At 43.3% G+C, this 13,068-nt stretch overlaps 2 protein-coding genes across 6 annotated transcripts in view; both read left to right on the forward strand.

Moving 5' to 3' along the window:
• The window catches only part of LOC142588389 (uncharacterized), a 39,425-nt gene extending 33,776 nt beyond the window's left edge, over positions 1-5,649 (forward strand). For 3 of the 4 annotated variants that reach the window (XM_075700027.1, XM_075700024.1, XM_075700026.1), the window contains 3 exons: positions 536-583; positions 3,476-3,530; positions 5,263-5,649. In XM_075700027.1, coding sequence (XP_075556142.1) covers positions 536-583; positions 3,476-3,528 — 101 coding nt within the window. In that variant the 3' untranslated portion in view covers positions 3,529-3,530; positions 5,263-5,649. Of the gene's footprint in view, positions 1-535; positions 584-3,475; positions 3,573-5,262 lie in introns of all 4 variants that reach the window. The other variant, XM_075700025.1, reaches the window with a different exon arrangement.
• A 2,814-nt stretch (positions 5,650-8,463) lies between these two features.
• The window catches only part of LOC142588391 (uncharacterized), a 43,931-nt gene continuing 39,326 nt past the window's right edge, over positions 8,464-13,068 (forward strand). For both annotated transcript variants that reach the window (XR_012829708.1, XM_075700028.1), the window contains exons 1-2: positions 8,464-8,746; positions 11,911-11,961. Coding sequence is in view for 1 of the 2 variants with exons in the window: in XM_075700028.1 (XP_075556143.1) it covers positions 8,479-8,746; positions 11,911-11,961 (319 nt within the window). In the remaining variant the exon portion in view is untranslated. The remainder of the gene's footprint in view (positions 8,747-11,910; positions 11,962-13,068) is intronic.

Raw genomic sequence — 13,068 nt, forward strand, 5'->3', positions numbered from 1 at the left:
AGAATAGCCTACTCGCATGCGACGTAGCTTTGCGTTTATAAGATGATTGAGATCTGTAGGAAAAATGACTACAGATGTGAAAGCCGGTGGGTAATTTGCTAAAGACAAGCACGCTAGAACAATCATTTAAAGTAATGTTTTCGGGGTAGTCTTGGCACCTGCCTATGTATCGTCATATGCACTTCTAGCTTAATTAGAGAGTGAGCAGAATTTGGCTATTGCTATGCGGCTCGTGTAAAATGCGTCTAAGATAGATACCGAAGAGAAAAGAAGGAATAATCTGTCTAGATTTTGCTATTAAGTTGGCAATTATCCTGCCGAGCCTGTGCTAGGAATTTTTTAAGTGAACCGCTGCTCTGGTACAGCCACGTAATGCTAATGTGGCTGCCGACACTACGCAAGTGCAACTCTAAGTCAAGTTACGGCAGCGTTTACCAGCCTTGGTGAGCGTAATGCATGATTTTCGCCTGGGCTTAGGTGCTTCTGGCGTTTGAAGGTTTGTAATTGCAGCCTTTTTTATGTTCTCTTAATGAAGACGCTAGTGGAGGTGGCGGAGCGGATGCCAACGCAGCAGAAGGTGGAGGTGAGTAATAGTGCGTCTTACACTTCCATAGCCAATATTGCAACACAGGAAGGCTGAGCCCAGGTGCAGATATGCGAGTGTCGGCTCAGGAGTGGGACGAGTTAGGAAAAGCACAAAGGCTGTCTTGAAAAGGACCCTCATCATTCGATCAGGTCCATATTTCAGTGCTGTAATAATGGGGCCCTTATCGCTTACATGTTCTCTGTACCTATTCAAACACATCGAAAATAGGCTAATTTAAATTGTCTGCACGAATAGAATTCTTCTGCTACAGCGTACAAACAAAACGGGACCAGTGAATCGAAATGAGAATGACAAAAGTTCGGCATGACACTTGATACGGGTGATGTGGTTGCTCGATTAGAGTTTTTGTCTGTAATGCACCATTCTTTGTAGGAGAACTGTACCCCTATATGTAAAGTCTCACACCAAAAAAACTTTAACTATGTCTTCATATTTGATCTTTTCGGTTGATATTCAGGTTCTTCTTTATCTTCGATAATACAGCTAAGCCTTCCCTGCTCTCAGTATGACGTCACACGGCCGCATTTTGCGCCATGATCGAGCGTACCTTTATTTTTCTCGGGCCGCAAATATTTCTCTACAGATCACCCAATTCTTAAGCGAATTTTCCACCAAGTATTTACGGTTGCTGCCAGCGCCACATCACAGCATATATAATTGCAAGAAAATTGGTGGTTCTATATATTTACTGATATCTACGATAGCAGTGTTATTTTAGAAGAGTGTACTGCTGGGCTAATTGGTTATCCGACATAATATTAGTTTTGCGCCAAAATTACACACACAAGCAAGTAGACAACAAGCGCCCGTGTTGTCTCCTTTCTTGTGTGTGTGGCTTTGGCACAAAACTCGTTTATAATGACAGTGTTGTTTGGTGGCAAAAAAAAAAGAAAGCAATCGCGTCATGCCTTCCCAAATATAGGAACAGCTTTCAGTTTTAATATTATATAACATATATTTCGCTTGGTTGCATGGTCTGTCGGCACATTATGTGGCAGCTTCGATTAAATACCACGCGACTTCATTTCGCGAGGCTCGGAGTAGGAATAGTTTGCTAGAACTAATCAGCCTGCCATGAATAAAATGACCGAAGGTGTTATACGTATATATTAAATCAGATACGTCCCACAGGCGCTCCTCCGTAAAACTGGCAGTGATATGAGTAATGTTTTGCAAGGCTTCTGGAAAATGAATGGTATCTTGGGAAATTTTAATGCCGTATGATGATTTTTCCATTTTAAGAAGTTATACATTTGGGATGAGAACAGAAGTAGGTCTTGTGATAATAAAAACTATTGCGAAGTATAATTTCATAGGCACTGTGTTTGCCACTAGTTTCCGATACGTACATGTGTCATTGTTTCTGCATGAAAACTTGAGAGGGCTTCGAACAAATTTCATGTAATAAACCAAGCTGACGATGTGGAAGCAGACCATGCGCAATGAACAGAAGCGAAATAAATTGCATATATCTGTGAGTCAAGGCAGCATTTTTAAGGATCTTGCATGGAGCTAGTAGTGCAACGCACACACTACGCAAAATTTGACGCATGTCCGATCATAGTGTTTGAACGATGAAAACACATGCTTGTTTTGATGATCTGTTGCAAGCTCTGCTTGAAAATACATGCTTTGCGTAATTCCAACTTTTAAAGATTTCGGAGGAGTCTGATTTCTTTCGTGCACTTGGGCTGTAAAAAGAAGTGGCCAATACGCATTGGATTAAACAAAGAGCGATCTCCGAATAAAGAACACTAAATATTCGCCTTTTGAATAAGGTGTGTCTAGGGATCTCGTTCTCCTGGTTGAATAAAAATTTTTCACACATCTTAATACATACAAGCAGCACGAGGTATGAAGGATTTTCCAAATATCATGCACCAAGAGTTCAAAATATGCAAATGCCACGTAGCTAGACTGAAGCAAGGCGATGTTGTTTGCCGTCGCTTGGAGATACTCAGGCTGCTTTTTTTGTATCCCGCCTAACTACATAATTAGTCATAGTTAACTAACCAGCTTCTCGAACATTATATGTAGATGAAACGTGCGAATGACAAAATTGTAGAGCACCAAGAAAAACTCCCTATACAGCTTTGTGCTACTCAATTCGTGCTACATATTGCTAAGATTTGCATGTGTTTGAATCGTGTTTACCAAAATAGGCCAGCCCAGTTTCTATATTTGCTGAGTTATTCCCAAGAATTTAAACTAACAGTTTTCGACAGTTATTATGCCCGGGGTCATCTTTTTGGCACTATGGCATCATCTGTCTTCTGACATTTTGATGTAACAAAAGTTGTTTGGTGCAGTGATCAACTGTTACTGCTTTATTGCATTTCTCCCAGACATGAAATGTCCAAACTGTAAGCTTTGTGAGCGAACTGCCACATATGATTGCAGTGCGAATGCCCTCGCATTTATTATGGTTTAATCACTACCATATATATGCAGTGAATCAAATGGGAGCTCTTTAGATTCTGCGCCAAGAAACATTAAATAATAGTGCTAACGCGTCACAATCGAGGGTAGCTATGAAGAGAAATAAAAGGTAGATGGCTTGAACACTAGCACTAACATCGTCAAAAGAAAGTAAAAAATAGTTTTGCATGGAAGCACACGTGCGTGCAGTGTCCCATGGCTTAAATTTTGCCAGCTCTCAATAAGTTCTTTGTAACCCAATAACAGCGTGGTAACAGCAAGGTCAAGTACTTGTCTCATTTTTTTGTTGTCTGTGTTGTTGCCGTTCTGTTCTTGCAATATTGTTACGTAGTAATGACCAGAGACTTGTGTTCGCAGAAATACAGCATGAAAGTATATATTTGATTGCTTCTCGCAACAAGCTTGTTCAGTAAATTACCTACTCCGTAGGTGACGTAAATCCTGAGAGTGGCACAGAAACAAATGAAGTGTCAAGCATGTAGAGGTACGTATGCTGTATCGCACGCGCAGCGTGTAGGAACTACAGGTACGTTTATCTTATATATAATTTGCGCATAACATTGCGGGTATATGTACATTTCTGGTATGCAGGTGTGCAGCGCCTCTCAGAGTTCCCATGTCAGAGAAGTCGATGTGCCGCGCTTGCGGCTCAGCAAAAAAAAAAAAAAAAGAAACATGTTAAGGAGACACCAAAAGCGACGCTAAATCAGTTCATATTGATAGAATTTCGAAATATGATTTGTAATATTTGGCGGCATGTCATTTATTATACCGGATGATAATGAAAACCAAACTTTCGTTTCTTAACATTCACATCACAACTCGATTGCTGACGACCAATCATGACGTCGCAAATTCGACCATTGCTGACGACCATCATGACGTGCTGGCAAAAGGTGGCCAGTGATCGACGGGTGGGCACTACACCATCATCGACTCATGCCAGCTAGAAAGCACGTTTAATATCCGCTATATTTTTCTTCATCTCCCGAGAGATACGGTTCGTAATACTCTTAGTGAGCTCGGTGACGTGAAGGATGTGAGCCTTGATGACGGGCAGGTTTCTGGCTTTGAGAGCGCGGAATCAACAGCGCGAGTAGTTTGGATGCTTCTGCATGAAGTCTGTAACCGTGGAGAAACTACTACATCTCTTCAAGTTCCGCAGTGGCTCCACAATTCTTGTTGTACTTGGTGGAGCACTTATCTGTCTCAAAAATCGATTTGTGTTTTTGTGTTCTTTAATATGCCGCAGGCATGCTCGCATCAGACGCCCCTTTGCCGACTCCGCCGCTGCACCAAGTGCCGCACCATTGGTCATTTGAGGTAGAACCATGTGGGAATGTAGGCTAGCGTCATTGGGGCGTCTCCCACCGCCGAAGCTATGACGAGGAGCACATAATGAAAACGGAAGAAGCGGTGTTTTGGTGGCAGGACCACAGGCCGCTGAAAAGATTATTCTCGAGCGAAACACTGCAGCGGATCAAGGACAGACCAGTCCGAACCAGTTCGGTTAGCACCAGCAGCAGCCTACATATCAGTGTATATTTAACTCCTAGGTAACCCTATCTTTCGCTGGAAATTTCGCCGGAATATTCATTATTATGGCGAACATTCTACGTTTTGACTTTTATACCATATATGCGGAGTTCCCGTAAACAGTTTGTACATCAACGCTCAACCATGTTGCTATTATTTTGTCATGTGCAAATTTATTAGGACAACGCCACAAACACTTGCAAAAATGACACATTGCTGCCCATGGCGTGTGCATGCGAGAGCGAAAACCACAATAAATTCCGTGAAATACACCGATTTTAGATCAAATATGCACCAGATCGTAAGTTTCCCAGAGCCACACAGAGGCAGCACAATATTTTTGGTTTACGGGCAGCCTAATGCAAAGCACCAAAGAAACTTAAAAAAGGAACTTTACCTTGTGTGAAGCCTACAATAACATAATCGCCTGGGAGTGCAATTATTCGCATTCTTAAGAAGTTGACACTGGCGTAGCAATACAGGAACTGTACATATATAATAAACAATGAAGTCTTCTCCTTTATCTTCGAAAGAGACGATGTGGAGACTCCGAAAAAATATGTATTTAGGCGAGAATAACGAAGCAGATTTAAAAATTTTGATTTCGTTGTTGTTATACTAGTTATGTCTTTTGATTGAGATCAGTTTGTACATTATTGTGTTTTTTTAATATTTTCTAGGCACTTTGCACAAAGGTGCGTTCAAAGCCTGGACACGTTCTTCTGTATTACAAAGAAGCTCTGCGACCGTACCTGACTCTGGAAAGGAGAAGAAAACAGAAGACACCGCAAAATGAAAGAACACATTGTGTCGCGCCTTTCTTATATGAATTCTACTTCACATGTTCTTTAATTTTCTTGAGTCTCATGTAGAAAACCGAACTTTATTGTGTGCTAAGTATCTTGCAAAAATTTTACGGCCATAAGGATTTATCAGCTGAGTATCGGGATGTCACTGTAACATCAATGATGCACGCTTTCAGCTCCCGTTCTGTAACATCGCAAATTTTTGTGCATAACGTTTGAGGTTCGGAGACAAAACTGAATAAAAAAGATCTAACAAATATATATGTTATATATATATATATATATATATAGGTCTGAACCACGACACCGCTCCAAATCGGGCGCTCTATAACAGCCACAAAACATTTTTTTCAGCATTACAGTGAGGCACAACCGAAGCACTACACTACCATAGCAGAAGTCTGTTCATTTTTCAGGAAAGTTTGGTTAGGATAACACAGAGGCAAGATCAGTCAAGACTATAAATCTCTCATGAGACATTTGTACAATATGCCTTTTTCTACTGTGATCATATCAAAACAGGCATGAAACGTGTGTTCAGATATGTGGCTGATTCGTCATATGAGATTTTTTGGTAGTATTCTTAGATCGAGTATTGATCTCGAGTATGTCAATCATCAGTCCTTGGAAGACACTCTGGGTTGTTCACGGTGTGGCGGCATTTCTATGAATCATTCTTGACCTTTAGAGAATACGCAAGGCAAGAAAACAACGAAGGCCCAATGCCAAGGTTTGTTTTTATTCTACCAGTTTACCTTGGACTGACTGGAGTAATTTCAGTATTCCTTCACCCTTTGCTGTATGACAAGATTGCCGAATTTAAACAACCAATGAAGCAATGTTGAATATAGTCACTTACATTAAAAAAACATATTGCGTACCAGAGAAAAAAAAGGGATTCTGCGATCACTTTGCAAAACTGTTGCTGTACAGGCGTACTCTGTAAGTTCAAGAAATGGCTTTAAAGGGTCCCATCAAAGTAGGCATGTTAAATATGTGTTCTTTCTAGCGGTTGAAATTGCGCTTCAAATGTACGTAATGTGGACCCAACGTGCAAGCATCGCTCCACTTCATTGTCTTCCCCAGTTCCACAAAGCAAACAAAATAAAGAGAAAAGAAACTTGCAGGATAGTTATGGGAGCGTAACGTAAAGGCTACGGTGGCTAACGCGAAAATTCCACAATACATTCATATAATTTATAAATGACAGAATATCATGTACGGCATTAAAAAAACAAGGTAGAAATAAACGCAGCGGACAGAAGAACATGTAAAAGGAAAACCGTTTTCATCATATCGACTACTGCAACAGCAGCGACTGTAGCAAAAGGCCATAGCAAATTGCCGCACCTCCGCTTCCTGATTGAGGTTCCCATGGCCGCCCCCAGAACGAGGCCCATGACTTCTTTTCGTGAGCCACAGGATCAGGATGTCTACAGGAGCACGTGCAGTCGTCCCAGTCAACTTAGGAGATAGAGGATAACTAATGCGGTGTTTGTACTTATAGGCATTGTCGCCTGCTAGATCGAACTACAAGGAGATTGCACAAACCTTCGCATTGTTTTTGGTGTCAGTCTCCTGCTGTTGTACTATGTTGCTCACCCTATAGTCCTACGGAAATAGCTGCTCGTGTTAGCAAAGCTTATGGCATAACTAGGTTCGAGCAACAGTAGGGCCTTGAAAAAATTGCGTCTGATTGTCTCGGCATGAGCTATCGCCATTTGTTCCTCTGGACTGTGTTAGAGCCAAAGGTACCCGATACCGTCAATGTGGAGAGGAGAAGCGGGCAGACCATGTCAATGAGAAATAAAAAGCAGCCGCAGTCGCATTGTGTCTTGCGGAATAACAATGCCAGCCTCTTCTTAGCTGCAGGTTTCTGTCGTAAGCAGTGGTTACAGACCATTGCGCTTATCAGATTTGCGTGAAAGCCACTTGAAACTGCGTCATTTCGGCTGCGAATTCTGCCGAGGCAAGAAATAATGAAAGTTGCGTTAGTCACCGTCGCACTTGTACTCGTCGTGATTATAGTCACAGAAGTGGACCTCGCGAAAGGAAGAAGTGAGTAAATATTAATCGCTTCACCTCGGATTTCCCATTTTTTTGTTACCAGCAATCCGATCATAACGTTGAACCAACAATTCCTATCGTGGCGGTGCTGCCACGGCCCCAGCGGCTAGCGGACTCCAGCATGGAACCAGTTTACAGGCAAGGGGCGGCTACTCGGAGACGTCTTAATTCCCAAAGCTATAACTTATGTTTAGATGTGTTGAGTACTTCAAGTAAACATTTAAACAGTTGTAGGAGGTGCAGACTCATATACAGCACGTTCAAAACTTTTCAAATGAATTCGAGTGTTCACGTAGCATGCGATGGACAAAGTATAGCACGCGGGAGAGGCAGGGCAGTATGCCGCGGTGCCGGAAACTCAGGTGCCTTTCTCAGTGTGGTCAACTGAACTATTCTGCAACTGAAGGTAGGAGGCCTTTTGTTTTCTTCCATGCACATGTATCAATTACACTCTGCTTATATTCGGTAACCTGATGAGAAGCAGTGCCGAGCGAGCCTCCATGATTGCTGGTATCTCTGCTGAATCAAATGCATTTTCACAACTTATGAACGCCATATCTTAGATTGATTGTACTCCGCCGATTTCTCAATTGCCTGAGTGATGACATAGACGTGTTCCATTGTAGAGTTTTCTTTCCTGAAGCTAGCCTTGCTCCTTGGTAAACTGAAGTGTTGCCCTGATTCAATTGGAAATTATCTTGGTGAATACTTTATAAAATACGGTGTGGGGTTCTCGCCCATGCTCTTGGGACAAAGGAACGACAACACAGTAGCGCGAACAATCACAAGGGCATTTAACGCACCTTTCATAGACTAATGCCTGCTAGCCGAGTTGCTATCCACTAATCATGCCGATGGACGCGCGACAAATTGCGGAAGTCCGATTGATCGCGACCGCATAGCGAGCGAATAAGTTCGCCACATGCTGGACACCAACGCCTGGTCGTTCGCGCTTACGGTCACGCAAACGGTGGCGCATTCGAATGATCTGGGATAGGCCTCACGAGACGGTCTTGCAGAAGCATGGATCGGCGCACGCGCAGAACGTCCGCGCCGCTTGCCGTATCCGAGCCAAAGAGGAAGAGCCTTATCTTTTTTTGCGCCCAAGTCACCCCGCCGTTAGGTGGTGTTAGCAGAGCAGCACTTGCCCGATCTCTCGTAAGATTCAAGCATACCGACTGCCGCCATAAAGCCAGGCGGCGAAGCCGGATTACAAGAGACGGGAGCTCTGCGGGAAAACAACATATCAGGGGACGCGTGAGAGTCGCGCATCCCCACAACGGAAAGCAAGGTAATGGGCCATAAATGTTCAACTCTTTAGCACCTCTCTTCTTATAGATTACTATAATATCGGCATTCCAATCTCTCGTACCATTGAAGTTGTGAGGCATTGCGTATTAAGTGCAGCAGGCTTTTCGATCATAATATATCATCAGTTTTTGATTAAATGAACTGTTATGTCAACTTACCATGCCGCTTTTCACCAGGACATCTGTTGCAAGGCCCTTCTTGGGCATCTGACGTGAATCAGCGAGCCAGCTGACCACACTCTCCATCATGCCGAGGAATCGCTGAAAGAGGGGTGAATTTAGAGGCATCTGGGTCATATAGAAATGCGTTGTCAAGGGTAGAAGAGGGTTCATGTCTATAGAGAAAAAAGTGGTGAGAAGCCTGTGGCAGCCAGAGAGGCGGTATTATAATCGCACTAATACAGGTCAGCAACTCTGCGAGCCGCTTGTGTGTTACCAAAAGCTAGGCTTTCATTCCCCAATATGGGGAACCAGTTTGCAGAAGACGATCGAGATAACTCCTGCACTTTACTGCTGAGGTCAGATGAAGGATAGCGAAAGTCTTCAAGACAATTAATGCCGTGTAAAGAGAAAACGAGTAAGAAGCTACCTTTTTTCGGCTACCCGCTAACAGGCAATGTACCGGTACGGAGAACGACGACGTAATTGACTTTACAGCCTGACATTGAAAGTATGTGGGAGACCTAGACATATACCACTTCTGTGGTAGTAGAGATGCGCTGTAATTTCGTTTCGCGACTTGACGGGAAGAAGAAGCAGCCAGGGTATAAAAGACTGGGAAATGCTGCAAGCAACTAGGTTAATATGATACCCGGTTGATATTTTGAATAATTCACACGGTGAATATATTTGGCAACTTGATCGACCTCCCATGGTATGTGAGCTTGATTCATTTATGGCGGCGACTTTCTTCCTATGACACTGGAGACACAGTTACAAGTGACCCATCGTCTTAATTTGGAAAGCACGATGCTCGCAGTAAATAATTGGAATGGCGGTGAAGCCAGCTGCTCATCATACGTTCCCCATAATAAGCGCATGCGTACAGCAGGCATAAAAGAAAGTTCACCGACGATTACGATACTCATTGATGCGAAATTTTAGTGCAACTCTTATTGATTTCGTGATATATTGAGGAATGCCATCGGTCACCGCAACCAGTGGCGTAGCCACAACTCGCGGTGCTACACAGGGTGTTTCCCGTAACTTGCACCAAGGATTTTAAAAAAGTGGTTAGCCGCAGTTGAATGAAACCAATGGCATATGGTTGGCCGTCATATGGCGCTCCTTATAGAATTTTCATATTCAGCTTAATTAGTTATTTAACTAAGAAGAGTAATGCAAAACTTGTAATATTCACTTTAGGGCCAAGTGCGTTTCGTTGCGTTGTAGAGGGGGTTCAGAGACGACCGATCCAATTTTTTTGTGGCAACGTACATGCTGCGCGGTGATTTTTTTTTGCGTTTAAAGATAGCTCGCAAAATATAAAATAAAACCACGTGACTGCGCTCAAGCGCAGTAGCGTGGTTGTAGCCATTGTGTGTTTGTTTAATCTCTATTTTCCGTGATAGGAACCCCATATGTGCATGTTGAGAAATAGCACAGTGTCGGTATAAAAAAGATGTAGTTTGCATTCTTAACAGCAGCGGTCTGAAAATCAGTCTTGCAGTACTGTACATCCCTTCCACGAGGTTTCACGTATGATTGAAGCAATGGTAGCACTGTGCATTTCCGGCCACGAAAGGAGTTCATGGGCACTTAAGAGAATAGAATTTTCCGCCCATTAACGGACAGCTTTAAGTATGACATTTTTGCTTTGACAGCAGTTCAGTGGTGGAAACTGGGTTTGACTTGTGCGTCCGTCCGTCGATTTTGTTACGCTGATGGCGACAGTTATTTTCAGTGACGTGCTTTTGTTGTCAACACCCCCTCCCCCCGTATTCTAGTATTCCCTATCGCCATACAGCAAAAAAAAAACTTTGACCACAACCGCCACATCTTGGATTTCAGTCCATGCCATCAATCCATGTCCACTCAGCTACCGTGGAACAAGAGCGCTGGACAATTACTGCAGTGTTATGTGCTTCATGCAGACGCTGAAGGCGGTGGCGCCTGTAAATGTATTTCGGTGGCCAGAAAAAACAGTATTGTAGATGAAGGTAATACTGTGGAGTATGGTGCATCGCGTAAAAAACTTAATTTTACAAGAGGGCGGTCCGTTGTCGCGTAATTATTTGTTCTCATGCTTGTGGTGTCGCACATGGCTATGATTATGACCAGCGACATACATGTGAAATATTCAACATAGAGGAAGCATCCAGAATGAGGCGGTTGGAGGAAGAGAGAGAAGAAAACACCAACAGTGTCACTACCCACAACGACGTCGAAGTGATTATACAGCATAGCCTTTTATCTGGTATATAGATCAAAGGATATTCAGCCCACAAGTGCCCGATATAGTGGAACTGCAACTTTACACGCAAGAAAATAAAATCCCGTAAGTGGCACTGCGCCATTCTGCTCAAGCGAAAACTATAATTTGACATTCGTAATAGTTACTTTGTTTTTTTTATTATAGTTACCTAGAGAGAACCCCCTCGTAACGCTCTTTCATGCTTAATTGCTAGGACATGCTCCCACACAAATACAAGCTGCGATTTGTCTGAGTCAGAACAAGATCGGCCAAGGAGGTTTCAGATGAAGCGTGCGTTCAGGACACAAGTGCATCTTAACGCGTTGCTGTTATTCTTGAGCTGCACAGTGCTTGCAGTTTACTCCAAGTTCATGCTTTATACAAGTTCATGTGTTCGCCAGTTCCTTGGAATAAATAAATGACGGCATCTTTCATCTAAAGTTTAGAGAACGGATGTGTTCTATATGTTGGAAACGTCTGGTTCATTTGTGCAAGCTTGTCAACAACATAAAACGCGACCGACTTCTATGCATTCTCAGTAGCTCCCATCAAGAAGTATAAAAATGTCAAGAGAACCACCGCAATACGGAGTTGCATTTAGTGAGGTTTGTGTTAGAATGATAGACCAGGTTGCGAACTTCGGCTAATCTTCGCCATAGAATGTTTGATGATATTACCAACGTTTTGATTAGGCGTAGTATATGTGAGACAAATGTTTTTTATATGCTTCAGGTACAGCAGGCAGGCTTGCCGCAAAAGCCCGACCAGCGCCTCGAAAGCCAAGTGAGTACGATTCGCACATGCACAAGAGGTCAGATCGTTGTCTAACATCTGACAACTGCTATAGGATTGCTTGAACAGGAAATGCACCTGTTGCGTGGGTTGCTGCACGAAACATTGACACCACTCAGTTACATGATATAAAGATGTCTTTATTCATACCGTGCTGTTCTTTCATCCCAACAGAAAAGCAGGACACGTTCTGAACCTGCATAACTACTACTCACAATGATCTTGATTTCCACATCATATGATCAATACATATGCGCTCTGATGCTAAAGAGAGAGAGAGAGAGAGAGCAAACGATAAATGAAAGGTAGGAATGTTAGCGAGGACTGAGCTAGGTTGGCTACCCTACACTGGGGAAAGGGAAAAGTGTACGGAAAGATAAAATAATAAGAGAAAGTCCACTGGGCATGTCGCTCGGTCACTCACTCCAGATCCCAGACGCTGACTCAATCCGGTAGCTTTCAAGTATCGCAGCAGCGCTTTTGTGGCCTTTTGTAGCTGCGATATACGAGGCCATGGTGCCAAGAACTCGTCCAAGGTGAGCAGTTTTCTATCTAACTGATTGAGAGCTGTGCAGAGGTCATGTCTGTTATTTTCAAGATTCGCAGTAGCACAGTAAATTTTCTATGGTTTCCTCAACGCCGCAGGCATTGCTCTCGGCGCTATCAGCCATTGCAATCAAAAACGTATATGCATTGGCCGCTTACGCCCAAGCGTAAGCGATTGTTTCCTCATTACGCGGAAGCCCTGGTAACAGCCGCCGTTGCATAGCTAGACTGAGAGAATGCAATCGATGATGGGTGAATTCAGGTGTGTACCACTTCTCCACTGTCAAACGGTGCGCTAGCTTGTTTGAGTGTTGGGCTGCGTCAGTCCGCGATAATGGCACAGAAACAAGGTTTGCTCTTTCGTGTGCTTTCCTAGCAGCTTCGTCAGTGAGGTCGAGCCGAAGATACCTGAAACACGACGTCGTGTCCTTTTACGATCATGTGATGAAGCATTTCTCGTATTTCCGACCCGAGTTGTTCACAGGACCCGCGACGAAGAGATGACAGAAGACATTGTAAGGCCGCCTTCGAATTGCACAATATTGCCCACCG

The sequence above is a fragment of the Dermacentor variabilis genome, chromosome 7 (assembly GCF_050947875.1).
Source record: "Dermacentor variabilis isolate Ectoservices chromosome 7, ASM5094787v1, whole genome shotgun sequence".
NCBI lineage: Eukaryota > Metazoa > Arthropoda > Arachnida > Ixodida > Ixodidae > Dermacentor > Dermacentor variabilis.